The sequence below is a fragment of the Protopterus annectens genome, chromosome 10.part0 (assembly GCF_019279795.1).
Source record: "Protopterus annectens isolate FY-2018-M chromosome 10.part0, PAN1.0, whole genome shotgun sequence".
NCBI lineage: Eukaryota > Metazoa > Chordata > Ceratodontiformes > Protopteridae > Protopterus > Protopterus annectens.
Window position 1 is genome coordinate 87,237,587 of NC_056744.1, and position 17,872 is coordinate 87,255,458.

The 17,872-nt window shown below is 42.9% G+C and overlaps 1 protein-coding gene across 1 annotated transcript in view; it reads right to left on the reverse strand.

Moving 5' to 3' along the window:
• LOC122812967 (nucleolar protein dao-5-like) overlaps positions 1-17,872 on the reverse strand; it is a 185,826-nt gene that overhangs the window by 150,260 nt on the left and 17,694 nt on the right. The window contains exon 2 of the mRNA XM_044085058.1: positions 13,593-13,705. Within this exon, the coding sequence (XP_043940993.1) occupies positions 13,593-13,655 (63 nt within the window). The 5' untranslated portion in view covers positions 13,656-13,705. The remainder of the gene's footprint in view (positions 1-13,592; positions 13,706-17,872) is intronic.

Sequence of the window (17,872 nt, forward strand, 5' to 3'; positions counted from 1 at the left end):
TCAGATCAATCAATAATTCTGCTTCCTTCAAAATATCCCTCAAACTACATTTTGTCTCTCACTGGCTATGCCCCTGTACCCCACCTAACAACCCCAACACCTGAATTCCTTTTCTTACTATAATCACAGTTTAACTGTTGCAAATCACTAAGGATTTTTCTGTTTGTACTCCACCATAATTTCCCAGCACATAACTTTCTTCCCAAACTTTACACAGTTTAACTATCACAAATAGTAGGAATTTTTTTGTATGTAATTAATGCAATTACTATGTCCTTTTTTACTCATATTCTTTTTTATAATGTAATTATTGCAAAGACAATGTCCTATTTTTTCTTCTCAAATTATCTTTTACTCATTCTATGTATCAAGATTTTTTCTTTTACTTATGTATGTATTACTGTTGAATTTTAATTATATAATTCTGTGGAGCTTTTCTCCCCGGGTCTCCACTGAAAATGGGCTCTTCTTGGCCCAGTCGACTTTCCCGGTCAACAAATGCAATAAATAAATAAATAAATAAATAAGAGAGGTACACACAGGCGGGACACATGGAGGAGAGGTACACAGATGAGAGGTATATGGAGGAGGGGTACACAGAGGAGGGGTACACAAAGGAGGGGTACAACGAGGGGTACACAGACGAGGGGTACACAGAGGAGGGGTACATGGAGTAATGGTACACAGAGGAGGGTACAAGGAGAAGAGGTACACAGAGGAGGGGTACATGGAGGAGGGGTTCTCTTCTGTATAGGCTTTGTGCATTGATTTCAGCAAATTTCAATGGTCTGTGTTAACTCTGCACAGCAGCAAAATGATCTTCTAAAACCGCATTTTGCAGCTGAAGTCAGCAGTATGGCTGGACATCCTTACTCTGGACTAAATCCATTAACTGATTAACAGTATGGTGACAGGCTGTATGTGTATTAATAATATAAATATTTCTGACAAAGTAAAAAGCCAGGATATCTACTAGCATACATTTTAAATTTAGTTGACTGAGTAACCGGTACCAATGTGTCTGAAAAAATGCACATTTTTGTTGTATGGAAATGAAGGCCTGACATGAGGAGTAACAGAAAATGTTTACCCCAGGGCTTCCCCCTGCACTACTAATGGACAGACCTATGACCCTCCTAAATGCTTTATCCCATGCATGAGTCCCCCCCCCCCAAATTATCTATGGTATGATCTCACTTATTCTCATTAGGGGTAATGCATAACTGTTGACCATGGGATGGGTAGGGCCAATCTATAACCAAATGGGATAGGTTATTTTCATCATAAAAAGGGAAACTGGCTGAGCTTAACATGGACCACAAGGGCAGCTAATCTAGTACTTAGCTATGAACCTATGAAGCTATACAACTAGGAATAGTGGATGAATTACTGTGTTAGGCCCAAAAGTGATAAAATGGTTAAAGTGAGGAATGACAGAGGAAACAGTGGGCTGGATACATGATTAGAAACAAATGTGAGACTGGATTTCAGATTGTCAGGCTCTGGATTGCATTGCATAAGTGGAAATTCCTTAAGTTTCCAAGAGCAGGCTAAGTTATTTCTTACACTTATTTCACTGAATTGCACTTCTGAAACACTTATAATTGTGCTATACAGTTGATCTACTATATTTTTGCACTGTTATAAAGCTTTTTTTATTGTTTTACTGCATTTATGTACTGTTTTAAACTGTTTTAACATTACTTAACTGTAAACTGCTTTTTCATACTGAGAATTGTATTTTCTGTATATGAGTGCTCTATCCGAACTTTTCTGTGCATTTCTGTCTGTTAAAATCATTCTTGAGTCTGCTCCTTGATCTTTTTAAAACTTTCATTTAGTGGCTACAGCTAGGAACTGTAATAGTGTGCATTACTATAATTGCTTTTTTATTTAAATTACTAAATTGTAAACTTTTTTTTCATACTGAAACTTGGATATTCTCTTTGTGAGTGTTCTTTCTATGGTTTTAAAGTTAGATTTCTGTGTTCTGCTGAGGTGACATAATCTTGATAGAGGCCTGTTGTGTAGGCTGGAAGTTTTGTTTTTCGGCAGCCATTTTCTGCTGATTGTCTTCATTATTGAGAGTAACAAGGCCTCCTGACCTTCTGTAGTACGAGTGATTGGGTAATAGCAGGGGCTGAGTAGTAATCTGATCTTCCAACTCTTCCATTCTTACTGCTATATAAACCCTGTGTCTTATAAAGGTTCTGCTTGTATTGTCAGGCTCTGGATTGCATTGCATAAGTGGAAATTCCTTAAGATTCCAAGAGTTATTTCTTAGACTTATTTCACTGAATTGCACTTCTGAAACACTTATAATTGTGCTATACAGTTGATCTACTATATTTTGCACTGTTATAAAGCTTTTTTTATTGTTTCACTGCATTTATGTACTGTTTTAAACTGTTTTAACATTACTTAACTGTAAACTGCTTTTTCATACTGAGAGTTGTATTTTCTGTTTGTGAGTGCTCTATCTGAACTTTTCTGTGCATTTTTGTCTGTTAAAAGCATTCTCGAGTCTGCTCCTTGATCTGTTTAAAACTTTCATTTAGAGGCTACAGCTGGGAACTGTAATTTCTTCCCAGCCACCCTCCCTAGTGTTGTGTGTTGTTATACTTGGTGGCTTTGCAGTTGTCCGCCCATACTGTATATTTGATCTGTGACACTCCTCCCAGTCTAGTGTCATTAGTTCACTCAATCTAATAGAGAACATTTGTGAAGGCCAACCCACTCAGATTCTTAATGTTGAATTAACCTCTGTTCCAGCTTTATCCATTTCCACTTTACTGAAAAAAGAAATTCTAAGCTTGCTTCCCCCTTTCCTGTGGCAGGTCAGATACAGATTTGCTGTGTCCAGGGCTGTTTGTGAGCTCCTAAGCCCCCCCCCCCCACTTAACTGGGGTTAAACTATTCCTGGCTCCATAAAGTCTGTTTTTCAAAATTTCCCTTGCAGCTAGCCAGCTTTTTAGTTTTAGCACTCATCTGTTTCTTTGATCTCAGCACTTGTTCAGAACTCATTGTAAGCACTAAATAAGTTAAAAATTACTAAAGCACTCAACTTTCCTCACTTGTCTAGAGGAAAACAGTTTTTAGTACTTAATAAACAAGCACCTATTCAGGCATGTCTAAAGGTCAGCTCCCGGTGTTTTCTCCTGTCTACCTGATGAATCTGGGCATCTTGGGACAATGCAGCAATTGCCTCATGTACACAGACAACCCTCTCCTCCTACCACTCAACACTATGACCTGTGAGAGATGCACTTATATAGCCAAACTGAAAGCAAAGATCTCTTTACCAAAGACTGGCCTAGACAGTCAAGAGGAGAAGGTAAACACTTGCACCGCACCACACTCATCACATAGTCCCTCAAAACCTACACCACCAAAACACACACACAGAACCACAAAACACACACCTACATTCGCGGAGGCTCTCAGTATTAATCTGCCCAAACAACAGAGACTTCCAAAGCAAAAATGCAAGCAACCTCCACCCCCCAACACAACCCAAATGACACATAGACCACATACTCAGTGTGCCACTCAACTACAGCCCATAAGGCATAACGTACCCAACACTCTAGTCATAAGTGACTCTATAGTCAGGCACACTGATGTTCCACTCACCAGGCTAAACAAGGTAAAAGTTACTGTCAGCTGCCTGTCAGGTGCCAGGATCCGCCACATAACGCACGCACTCAGGTCACTCCACAACAAGTACAAAAATTACTCTGTCATTGTCCATGCTGGTGTGAATGACCTGAGACGTACCTTCCTGGACTACATGAAAAGAGACATGGAGGAGCTCTCTGATCTTGTAGCCCAGGCCGGTATGACCCTAGCCCTGAGTAGCATCCTGCCATCACCCAGAATGACACCACAGTACAAGGACAAAATGATTGACTTTAACAATTGGCTAAGCTTCTGGTGTCATTCTAAGGGAATCCAGTATCTGTCTGCCTGGGATGACATGATCGACAGACCATGCTGCTTTGCCAGAGATGGCCTGCACCTGTTGCCCTTGGGATTCTGGATGCTGGCAAAGGCTCTTGCCACCCCTATAGTGCCTTTTTTAGGCAAGGTTCAAATGACAAATTCACCACTGTAACAGGTACAAGCAAGCAAAATCTGAGGGTAATGCTACTCAATGCTAGAAGTCTAAACCTCAAAATGCACTCACTCAAGGCACTCCTTAAAATGGAGAACATTGACATCTGTGCAGTGACAGAGACCTGGTTCAAAGCTCCAGAGAGCACCCCTGCATTACCAGGCTATAATTCATACCACACCTTTCGGCCACCAAACCTGGACTGAAACACTAAAGGTGGAGGCGTGTCCATATTCATTAAGCATATCCACACCTCCAAGCTAGTTGTTCAGCATAATGCATCCGAGATTATCCAAGTTCAACTAACTCTGGGCAAAACCACAATCCAGATTGTAGCTTGCTACAGACCCCCCCCCCCACCATGCCCCAGGATTCCCACTCCTCTTTTCTTGATACACTGGAAAATATTAAGGTACAACCCAACACTCTGATAATGGGTGATTTCAACTACCCTATCATTAACTGGGAAAACTACTCGTGTACCAACTCTTTTGCTCAACATTTTCTGGAAATCATCAATTCCAACTCTTTGGATCAACTTATCCACACCCCCACCAGAGGCAGCAATATCCTAGACCTGGTCATCACCAACATGGGTGACCGGTGTTCCACACCAGAGGTCAGCTCCTCGTTGGTCAGATCCGACCACAAGCTAATCACCCTAGACATCCACATCCCGCTCCCACCCCCCATTAGGAAAACAACCATAAAAAATGTCCCCAAAGCCAACTTCATGCTTCTTAAGACAGAAGTGGCAAACTTCATGACACCCATGCAGATGGACAATAGAGATATGACTGCTGAATCCTACACAAATGCACTTTATAAGCACTTACACGAGTGCATGGATCATGCTATCCCTAACAGAACCAAGATGCTATCCTCCAAAAAAAGGAAGCCAATCTGGTGGTCTTCTGCCATAAACAAACTCTACAACAGAAGAAAGAAACTGTTGCAAAAAAGAGTAAAATCCCACGATTGGAGGAACTCCCTGGTCAGCCTCAGTAAGAAGCTGAGATCCCTCATAAAATCCTTCAAAGCTAGTTATGAAAACAAAATTGCCACTGATTCTAAAGACAACCACAAAGCATTCTATAGCTATGTCAAAAATCTCAATGGCAGCACTCATATCTGCTTTGAGTTACAGCACAATGACACTAAATATACAGAACCAACTGATATTGCCAACATCCTGGCAGATAGGTTCAGTGCTAACTTTACCCCCTTCTCACTCCCTAAAGGGCCCATCTTTATACTGGAAGAATGCAAAGTTCCTGTAATCATGGCTGCACAGGTAAAAACTTCACTCTCCAAAGCCAAGCACACAGCATCCATGGGACCTGACAACATCCCAGGCTGCCTTCTACATGAACTACAGAATGAACTGGCACCCCACCTAAGTACCATGTTCAATCATAGCCTCATCTCAGGCTTTGTGCCCATTGAATGGCGCACCACAAAAGTTATCCCACTCCACAAAGGGGGAGCCACAACAGACCCCGGGAACTACCACCCCATTAGCCTGACGAGCCTCGTCTGCAAGGCCATGGAACGTATCATCATGGATCTCATAAACAAAGACATTGGAGATTTCCAAACCCTGGACCCCACACAGTTTGGGTTTGTTAAAGGCAGATCATGTCTCCTAAACCTGATAGACTTCTTTGAAGTAGTCACCAAAGCCACAGATGAGGGTAAGGTGGTTCACACAGCCTATCTAGATCTCGCCAAGGCATTCAACACCATCCCCCACTCTGGAATTATAGATAAACTCACTAAACTAGGTATAAATCCCTATGTCACAAGATGGGTTGCCAACTGGTTTACTGAAAGAACCCACATTGTGAAAGTAGCAGACACCAAATCAGACTTCAGACCAGTGACAAGTGGAGTACCACAGGATTCAGTCCTGGGTCTTCTCCTGTTTGGTATCTACTTCTCTGAAGTACAGGCTAACACGGAAGGTCTTTGGCTAACTAAATTCGCAGATGACTGCAAACTAGGAGCCATAATTGAAACTCCTAACGATGTGGACACCCTACAAAAGGGCCTCACTGAAACAGATGCCTGGTGTCAAAGACATGGTCTCAAACTCAATGCCAAAAAGTGCATTGTCATCCCCTTTGGTAAAAATTCTGTACCCATGAACTACCACATAGGCGGTAGTCTACTTAACACCGAAAGTGTGATAAGAGACCTTGGGACACAGGTGGACAGTAGTCTCTCCTTTGATAATCACATCGCCAAAGTGGTCAGGAAATCCTTCTACGTGGCACACCTCATCACAAAAGGTTTCTCATCCAGAAAAAAAGAGGTCATTGTTCCCCTCTACTCATCACTCATTAGACCCATTATAGAGTACAACGCCCCTTTTGGTATGTACCTCACAAGACATCTATAACAACTGGAAATGCCGCAAAAATACCTCACAAAGAGGATTACTGGCCTCAAACAGATGCCTTATGCAGACCGTCTCAAAAAACTCCAGCTTTACTCCATCGCATATCGCCTACTCAGAGGCGATCTCTGCCTAACATACAAAGCTATGTCAAACCCAGAGCTGTTGGACATGCTCCACTTAAAGAAATCCCAATCCCTACGAGCTACATGCTCTAGGGACCTAAACCTTGTCACCACAATAAACAGAACATGCTGGAGGGATAGATTCCTGTCCCAGAGACTTTCCATACTCTGGAACAGGCTACCTATCTATGTCAAAAAGAGCTCCTCATTAGCACTCTTCAAGAAAAATCTTGATAATTGGATGGGTAATAGGAAATTCACCCCGGGGATCACTTCTGTGGTTCTGCTTGACAGGGGCACAGGAAAATAATTTTCTTGGGTGGTGAAAGCCAGGGTACATTTTTGGCTAGGCTTGTATAGGCCCTAGGACCAATAGCCTAGTACCTACCTATGAACCTATGAAAGACTGTCAATAGCAGCCTTTAAATGTGTACCCACCCTGGCATGGGAGGGTACTTGGGCCAGAAAGGTGGGATAGTGTATGATGAGCCAGTGGTGTTGCAGCATGCTGATACACTCCAGCTTCTTTAATGCAATGACAAAGTCCCAGTGGAAAGAACAATCACATGCCCTGCTGTCCCATAACCAGAGTCAGGAAGCTTGTATATGCCATTTTACCACTATGATTCAGGTGTCCTATAGAATGATTCTGAAAGTGGAAAAGAAATTAGATACAGACAGACCAGGAGGGGCTGATTGTAAGCAGTTTTCCTTGTGAATAATGCAGGCTTTGACTACAGGGGTTTATAAGACAAGGCACCTATGCAGAAAAGAAGAGACTTCATAATTAAAGATGTTCTTCATCTCACATTGCTGCAGTCCTTACACTTGGGTAGTCCGCTGTCCTCGGTCGGCCCGAATATCAAAGTATAAGGCTGACGTCGGTCAAGGCGCATTTGACTGACATCAGAACGTCAGGGTACAAATGCGCATGACCGATGTCATATCCTCAGTCTTTTTTGCCGCATGGTCCGATGCAGAAGCAGCGTTGCAAGTGCCGTTCGGCGTTCTGAAATTTTTCGAATTCGGAGTTTCAGACCGAGTCAAAGTTGGCTAAGTACCCCGTTGGGGAATATTTTAGTTTTTTCTTGCCTCAGTGGTTTACCAGATGTCAGAAAAAGTGAATAACTGTATTTCTTGTGGGAAACAGATACCGCATAGAGATTATCATACTTTGTGTATTCCTTGTTTAGGGCCTGAGCACGACGTTGTTGGGTGTCGCTCTTGTGCTAGATTCAATAAGCGCACTATTAAGAGAAGGTTAGATTGTGCCAGGTTAGTCTTCGGGAAGCAGTGCAATTATAAAATGCCGTCGGATGCTCCGACGCCCGCTTCTTCGAAGAAGCGCAAGGACAAAGCAGCTAAGCCTAGGCTAGAAGAGCCATCCGTACCGGACGCCGGTTCTTTAGAGGTGTCGGTGGAGCCGGTGGTTCCGCCGGAGGTTTCTCTGGAGTCCCAGGGAGAGACTTTGTTATTGCAGGATGTGGCCTCTCAGGAGGCAGGTCAGGCTGAAGGGGCTTCTCAGGTTACTGTACTCCCCTCCCTTCCTAGGGTGGTTAGGCCCTCTCCTTCTGTTTCCAAGGCTTCTCCCAGAGGCAGGCCAGGTGTAGCTTCAGTTGGTGTCACCCCTAGTTCTTCAGGATCTGTGCCCAAGAAGCATATGCTTAAAATGGCAGAAGATTTGATTACTTTGATTAGAGGTTCTTTGCCCCCTCCTGATAAGAGACCTAGGGTGGAACCTGAGCTAGGGAGTTTTGAGCAGGCTTCGGATGTTTCAGAGTCTTCGGCTGAAGACTTGCAGGAGTATTCTCCTTATTCTGACTCTGATGTGGATGATTCTACTCCTTCTGCTTCTCCTCCTGAGGATTTTTCTTTTTCAGAGACTCTTCATTCCATGAGGGAGCATTTTAAGTGGGAAGGTCAGGACTTCTCTGATTCCAGGAAAAGGCTTAGGGAATTTTGTTTTACCCCAGCATAGGCCTTTGGCTATACCTCCTGTTCTGGATGTTGTGGAAGATGTGTTTGCAGAGGCTTCTCTTAATCCTGATTCTTTGCCTCCTGCTCCTGTTAAACCGGATAGGTATTACAGGGTGCCTGAAGCTCATAAGTATCTTTTAAGAGTCCTAGGGCAGACCCAGAAACTGTTAGTCAGGGGCCTAAGGGTGTTAAGGCTTCTGTTGTCAAAAATCCGGTTCCTCCAGATAAAGAGGCCAGGGCTTTGGATAGATGGGGAAAGAAAGTTTATACTTCTTCCACCCTAGCTATGAGGGCTTTGAATTGCCAGTTTCACATGTTGAAATACCAAAACTATCTTCTTTCTCAATTGAAGTCTAAGGTAGATGCTCTGGCGGAAGGTATTGAGTGTAAAGAGTTACAAGATTTAGTACATGTTTCTGAACAGGTGGGTAAGCATTCTTTGCAATGTGGTTTTGATGCTGTACAGGCCTCGTCTAGGGTGGCTGCCACTGGGTCAGTTCTTTGCAGGCACGCCTGGCTGAGGGATCAGAATTTATCTGACCATGTTAAGACAAGGATTTTGGATGCTCCTTTACAATCTGATGTGTTGTTTGGTTCTCCTGTTGAGGCAGTCTTAAAGAAAATGGAAGACAAGGCTAAGTCTATGCAGACTGTTAAAGATTTTTTGCAGGTTCAGCCTCCGAAGTTTAGTAGAAATTGGCCTACCAAGGGGTGGACGTATCTTTCTTATGATTCCCAGTCTAGGGGTAGATCTAGACGTGGTAGGGGCAGAGCTCAGGGCTCTTTCAGGCCTAGAACAGGGAGTTCACCTGCACAATCTTCGGGTGAGGGCAGGGGTCAGTCCTTTCGTAAACAGACCCAATGACCTACCTTTTCAGCTGCCAGAGCCTTCTCGTCTGGCAGCACCTTTGGGAGGAAGGTTGGCACTTTTCAAGGAAAATTGGAGTTTAATTACCCAAGACAGATGGGTATTGGATATCATACACCATGGTTACAGGTTTTATTTCCATACCTTGCCTCCTTTCAAAGGCATGCCAGACGTTCCTCCTCAGCAAAGAATAGAGGCTCACAAACAAATTTCTCTGTTACTTCAAATAGGGGCCATACAGCCGGTCCCTATGCCAGAAGTGGGCCTAGGATTTTATTCTCGCCTGTTCCTAGTACCAAAGAAAGGGAACACGTGGAGACCAATTTTGGATTTATCTATCCTCAACACTTATCTGGACATTCCCAAGTTCAAAATGTTGACGTTACAACAGCTCTTACCTCTGCTGGGCAAAGATCATTGGATGGTAAATTTGGATCTCAAGGAGGCTTACCTTCATGTTCCTATCAGACTGAGTTGCAGGAAGTATCTGCGTTTCGGGCTGGGACTTCTCATTATCAGTTCTCTGCATTGCCCTTTGGCTTATCTACTGCACCCAGAGTGTTCACGAAAGTTCTGGCTCCAGTGATAGCTTTCCTCAGACTAAAAGGAATACAGATCTATCCTTATTTGGACGATTGCCTGATTCTGGCTCAAGGAAGGGACGAGCTTCTTCATCATTTGGAATATGTGATAGCAGTGCTAAGATGCCTGGGGTATTCTGTGAACGAAATAAAGTCCAGTCTAGTACCCTCTCAGGACATGTGCTTTCTGGGTGTAAGACTGAATACAGCATCCCAGATGGCCTTTTTGACCCCGGACAAACAAAAGAATCTTTCCCTTTACTTTCATCAATTGTCTCATCAGTCCAGGCTGACTGCAAGGACAGTCCTTCAAGCCTTGGGGTTCATGGCATCTTGTATTCTGGTGCTTCCCAATGCCAAACTGCATATGAGGAAGCTGCAGTGGTATCTCAAAAATGTATGGACACAGCACTGCCAGGATCTGGACACTGTCATTCAAATAATACCTTGCATTCAAAAGGAATTGTTGTGGTGGGCTCAGGAATGTCACCTAAACAAGGGACTCTCTGTGACCCGGCCAGAGGCGAGTCAGATTCTAACGACAGATGCCTCAGACAAAGCTTGGGGAGCTCATCTGAATGGAAAGTGGATACAAGACAAGTGGCCTGCCAGACTACAACATCTACATATCAACTTGAAGGAGATGTTAGCAGTCCAGTTTGCATTAATAGCTTTCAAGGATTTACTTCTTCCAGGGCAGGTGTTGATTCTAACAGACAACACAACTGTCATGTGGTACATCAACAAGCAAGGGGGAACACATTCTTTTCCTCTATGCAGGCAAGCAATGATTTTGTGGGAGACTGCTCTCAGTTTACAGCTAAATCTTCAGGCAAGGTTTCTGCCGGGAGCACAGAACTCCTTAGCAGATGTGTTGAGCAGACGAATTATGGATCCCCACGAGTGGAAATTGGATCCTCATGTATTTCAGAAATTGACAGTGTCCTGGGGAACTCCAGACATAGATCTGTTCGCTTCTCCACTAAACCACCAGCTGCCAAAGTTTTGCATGAAAAGGTTTCATCCCACAGCTTGGAAAGTGGATGCTCTTTCTTTCAATTGGAGCAATCTTCATGTGTATGCCTTTCCACCTCTGCCTCTCCTCCCAAAGGTACTACTAAAGGCCAGACAGGACAAGCCAAGGATGATTTTGATAGCTCCAGATTGGCATCGACAGCATTGGTACCCATTACTGAGAAGTCTGGTACGGGAGCCTCCATGGCCTTTGCCTTCGATTCCACACCTGTTGTCTCAGGAGGACAGTCATTTGCTCAATGTCAAGCTTCACTCTCTTCACCTAACAGCCTGGCATATTCTGTTTTGAACCATAGTGGGTCTCAACTTCCACAGCAAGTTTTGAATATTATTTTGGAAGCTAGAAGGCCTAGTACAAGGAAAGTGTACGCAGATAAATGGAAGAGATTTTTATTTTGGAGTGCAGCAAAGGATTTTGATGTTTCTGAGCCTAATTTAAGTGTGGCTCTTCAATATCTTACTGAGTTACTGGACAAAGGTTTGTCCTTCTCTTCTATTAAGGTTCATGCTGCAGCAATTTCGGCTCACTATGATTGTAACCCACCATTGTTTTCTCATCCTTTGTTCAAGCAATTTCTTAGAGGGGCAAAGAATATAAGACCCCCACGTAGAGCTCCTACTCCTGCTTGGGATCTCAATTTTGTGTTGGAGAAACTCACTCTACAACCTTTTGAGCCTGCAGCTACTACCGAGTTGAAATATTTATCATGGAAGACTGCTTTTTTGTTAGCCATTACCTCTGCAAGAAGGGTTTCTGAATTGCAGGCCCTTATGGCGGTTGAGCCTTTCTTAATTTTCGATAAGGATAGGGTATCTTTACGTACTAATCCTTCCTTTATGCCTAAAGTGGTTTCTAGTGTGGCTTTAAACCAAACTATTCATTTGCCTACTTTTTATGCAAATCCCCAAAATAAAGGGGAAAAGATTTTGCACACTTTAGATGTACACAGGCAGTTGCGATATTATTTGGACAGAACTAAAGGGTTCAGGCAGTCTCAGCAGTTATTTGTTTCTTTTGCTTTGAGTTCTCAGGGCAAGCCTGTGTCAAAACAAACTATTTCTAAGTGGATTGGGTTTTGCATTGCTTTCTGTTATTCCCATCATGGCAAGGAGATTCCAGCTGGGATTAGGCCTCATTCCACTAGGGCTACTGCCACTTGACAGCTTTTTAAGGGGTGGCAACTAAGGATATTTTGGAGGCAGCTACTTGGAGTTCAGTGCATACCTTCTCTAGGCATTATCACCTTCCACTTTACTCTAAATCTAGGGCTGGTTTTGCCACTGCTATTTTGCAGGGCATTTTGGCAGCTCCTGCTTCTTTATAGTTTTGCCATCCTCCCTTACCTCTGCTTTGGGATTCTACCCAAGTGTAAGGACTGCAGCAATGTGAGATGAAGAACATAGTACAGTTTTGTACCTACCATAAATGTAGATGTTCGAAGATCCACATTGCTGCAGTCCAATTTACCCTCCCTCCTTCCCCTCTGTGGTTAGAGGCGGTTGTGTGGGTTGGGTTGTCAATATGGTGTATATTGTATATATTGTACATATTATTAGTGCAAGGGTGGTTGGTTGGTTGTTTGCTGTCTTTTGGTTTTGACCTTTCCTTTTAGGGTCTTCTGACATCTGGGGCAAGAAAAGACTGAGGATATGACGTCGGTCATGCGCATTTGTACCCTGACGTTCTGATGTCAGTCAAATGCGCCTTGACCGACGTCAGCCTTATACTTTGATATTCGGGCCGACCGAGGACAGCGGACTACCCAAGTGTAAGGACTGCAGCAATGTGGATCTTCGAACATCTACATTTATGGTAGGTACAAAACTGTACTTTTTTCTACAGGGCTCCAGCTTCAACTTACGGTGTTTGTGAAAAGTACTTTGAACATTTGTGAGTTATATTGGCCCGAATGGGCAATGCCAACCGATTAGAATAAATGGGACAGCCTAATAAAGGGATACTACTAACAGGATAATGCCATGATTTGCAAATAAAGCCAGTAAGTTTACATGTTCTCTCTCTCTGTCTTTCTGTCTTTCTTGTGACACCAAATGTTAACACAGGGCAATCCTTTTAACTTTTTAACAGTTCCACCTGTAGAGGAACTATTAGAATGTTAAAGACGCAGAATACATGATTAAACAGACTTTTCCATATACCCCAAGGCATACTGAGCTTCGTGCTTGTTCTACAAATTAAGGAGGGGGTGCAGGTAAAGCCTCCCTTACAGAGAGTTCAGAAGGCTTTGTTTAAACTGTATTGGTGTTTTGTAATTTTTGCTATAAGCAAGTCATGGTTTTCTAGACCATAGTCTGTTTATAAGCGATCCCCTGCACGCTGTACCAGTCCCCACTGAACACATAGTTGTCATTCTCCTTTATTAACTCAGTTTTAATTTCATGTGGAGAAGAACAGAACAACACCTGCATTAAGTGACATTCCACCAAGGATAAAGTACAGCACATTCATGACTGAGCAATAAAGAAAAGTTACCTGCTCTTCCTCTGGGATCTCCTGGGGGTGGTTATTACCTGGACCATTAAGCAGACCGAGCATTTTGTTGTCTGTACTTTCCTGTTCTTCTACACTTGAATGGCTCTCCCACTCTAAGAAACAGGAAAAGTGTCATCAAGATTTTGTATGCTGAAGGTCAACAGAAAAGCCGTTCAGTTTATGTGGCATTGTACATTTCTCTCACCAGGCTCTCTTCAACATCCTCTATGTAAAGGTCTCTTTTCTTGAATTCCTTACTGCTTCCACAATGACTCATCAAGTTACAACTCAGGAAGGAACTAATATACCAAGCAAACTGGTCAGGAATTCAACCCAACAAAAAAAATAAAGGTAAGCATTTTTTTAAGGGGCAAGCCCTCTGCATCCCCCATGTGGAGGGGAAAACTTCTCCCACACCAAAAAAGCTATACGTGTATACCAATTCCACAGTCACAAAAACACAAAAAAGGGAAATTTATGAAAATGTGTAACTGCTGCAAGTACACATTTGAATACTCCACTGGTAGAAAATTTTTTTATATTGAAAACCACGATAAGGGAGTTTACACTGGGGAGCCAAACTCAGACAGGCAGAACTTCATCTAGTTTTCCTTGAACAAGATGTGGAGAAGCCTTCTCACCAACTCCTGGTCCACTGCACAGACCTTCACTCTCCTCTGTTTCTAGCCCTTTCTGATATCACTGTTACGAAGACAGAGGTTGAGAGTTTAAACCCATGTACATAAAAGGCCATCTTATCTTACTTAGTGTATGATAGAAATAATAGCTCTAAAAATCTCAACAGGTTAGTGTGTCTTAAACTTAATGAAGGTGACACAGAGTCAAACGAAAGTGTCTAAATGAAGCAGAGAACTCATCATCGCTAGTACTGAACTCGGGCGCAGTGTAACAATGGTACAGCGTGGCATGCTTGTGTGTTAGTGTGCATCATTCGGCAGGGCAGTAGAAACTCGTAGGCTCACTTTGTGCTTTGACCATCTTAAGGAAGGGTACTTTTTAGTGATACAAACTATTTTGAACCTTGTAAATTGAAAACACGCTGCATCCTTTCAGTATAAAATAATAATTAGCTAATTACTGTGCATTCATTTATTATTATTAATAATATGTTAGCATTATTTAATTAATGTAAAGACTAACAGTTATGAAGTATATTCATGAAAATATATGTACACATATGCAAAACTACATGTACACACACACACACACACACACACACACACACACACACACACACACACACACACACTCATCTTTAGACTGTACAGCTAAAAGTTATGCTTTGAATGTCTAAGGGAGGGTTTATGTCTTTTATTTTATTCCTTAATTCATTTGATAATCAGGTAAAAGAGTCCAAAGAGACCCTTTTAATGGAAATATATGTAAAATTCAAATAAGGAGTACAGTGAAATAATTATAAAACCTAATAATATTTATTTATTTTTTCCAAAAGAAAATATAGCAGAGAACAACCACACTGCAGCAGAAAGAAAATGTAATTATATACAGAACACAATAACAGAGAAATGATCTTCTTTGCTTAAATATTTGTATGTTATTAAATAAGGAAGAGGGGTACAGTGGTGTTGCGTTTCATGGCAATTTTTACTCAGGCAAAGATTATTTTATCTGGATTAGTCTTGGCACTTTTTTGGGGTGAAGTGCTTTTCGTTTACATAGAATAGTAAACTTCATCAGACAGGCCTGATGAAGTTTGCTATTCTATGTAAACAAAAAGCACTTCACGTTCAATAAATTAAGGCTTTTCATTTGCCTTGTGGCTGCCATTTCATTATTTATAATAGTTTATTTGTTTTCAGTACAACTTTTTTGGGGTGGCAATGCTGGGCATATTATGGGTGACTATGCTATGCTGGCAGTAGATGCACAGTGCACTGTTTGTTGCGACATACCAAAGACTATGGGTGACTATGCTGACAGTAGATGCACGGTGTACTGTTTGATGGGACATGCCAAAGACTATGGGTGGCAATGCTGACAGTAGATGCATGGTGTACTGTTTGATGGGACATGCCAAAGACTATGGGTGGCTATGCTGATGGTAGATGCATGATGTACTGTTTGTTGGGACATACCAAAGACTATGGGTGACTATGCTGACATTAGATGCATTGTGTACTGTTTGATGGGACATGCCAAAGACTGTGGGTGGCTATGCTGGTGGTAGATGCACGGTGTACTGTTTTTTAGGACATACCAAAGACTATGGGTGACTATGCTAATGGTAGATGCATGATGTACTGTTTGTTGGGGCATACCAAAGACTATGGGTGACAATGCTGACAGGAGATGCACGATGTACTGTTTGTTAGGGCATACTAAAGACTATGGGTGACTATGCTGACAGTAGATGCACAGTGTACTGTCTGTTGGGACATACCAAAGACCATGGGTGACTACGCTGACAGTAGATACATGATGCACTGTTTGTTGGGACATACCAAAGACCATGGGTGACTACGCTGACAGTAGATACATGGTGCACTGTTTGTTGGGACATACCAAAGACCATGGGTGACTACGCTGACAGTAGATACATGGTGCACTGTTTGTTGGGACATACCAAAGACCATGGGTGACTACGCTGACAGTAGATGCACGGTGTACTGTTTGTTGGGACATACCAAAGACCATTGGTGACTACGCTGACAGTAGATGCATGGTGTGCTGTTTGTTGGGACATACCAAAGACCATGGGTGACTATGCTGATGGTAGATGCATGATGTACTGTTTGTTGGGACATACCAAAGACCATTGGTGACTATGCTGACAGTAGATGCATGGTGCACTGTTTGTTGGGACATACCAAAGACCATTGGTGACTACGCTGACAGTAGATGCATGGTGTACTGTTTGTTGGGACATACCAAAGACCATTGGTGACTACGCTGACAGTAGATGCATGGTGTAATGTTTGTTGGGACATACCAAAGACCATGGCTGACTACGCTGACAGAAGATGCATGGTGCACTGTTTGTTGGAACATACCAAAGACCATGGGTGACTATGCTTATGGTAGATGCATGGTGTGCTGTTTGTTGGGACATACCAAAGACCATGGGTGACTATGCTTACGGTAGATGCATGGTGTACTGTTGGGACATACCAAAGACCATGGGTGACTATGCTTACGGTAGATGCATGGTGTACTGTTGGGACATACCAAAGACCATGGGTGACTATGCTACGGTAGATGCATGGTGTACTGTTGGGACATACCAAAGACCATGGGTGACTATGCTTACGGTAGATGCATGGTGTACTGTTGGGACATACCAAAGACCATGGGTGACTATGCTTACGGTAGATGCATGGTGTACTGTTTGTTGGGACATACCAAAGACCATGGGTGACTATGCTGACAGTAGATGCATGGTGTACTGTTTGTTGGGACATACCAAAGACCATTGGTGACTACGCTGACAGAAGATGCATGGTGCACTGTTTGTTGGGACATACCAAAGACCATGGGTGACTATGCTGACAGTAGATGCATGATGTACTGTTTGTTGGGACATACCAAAGACCATGGGTGACTATGCTGACAGTAGATGCATGGTGTGCTGTTTGTTGGGACATACCAAAGACCATGGGTGACTATGCTGACAGTAGATGCATGGTGCACTGTTTGTTGGAACATACCAAAGACCATGGGTGACTATGCTGACAGTAGATGCATGGTGTGCTGTTTGTTGGGACATACCAAAGACCATGGGTGACTATGCTGACAGTAGATGCATGGTGCACTGTTTGTTGGAACATACCAAAGACCATGGGTGACTATGCTGACAGTAGATGCATGGTGTACTGTTTGTTGGGACATACCAAAGACCATTGGTGACTATGCTGACAGTAGATGCACGGTGTACTGTTTGTTGGGACATACCAAAGACCATTGGTGACTATGTTGATAGTAGATGCGCAGTGTACTGTTTGTTGGGACATACCAAAGACCATTGGTGACTATGCTGATAGTAGATGCACAGTGTACTGTTTGTTGGGACATACCAAAGACCATGGGTGACTATGCTGACAGTAGATGCATGGTGTACTGTTTGTTGGGACATATCAAAGACCATGGGTGACTATGCTGACAGTAGATGCATGGTGTACTGTCTGTTGGGACATATCAAAGACCATGGGTGACTATGCTGACAGTAGATGCATGGTGCACTGTTTGTTGGGACATACCAAAGACCATTGGTGACTATGCTGACAGTAGATGCATGGTGCACT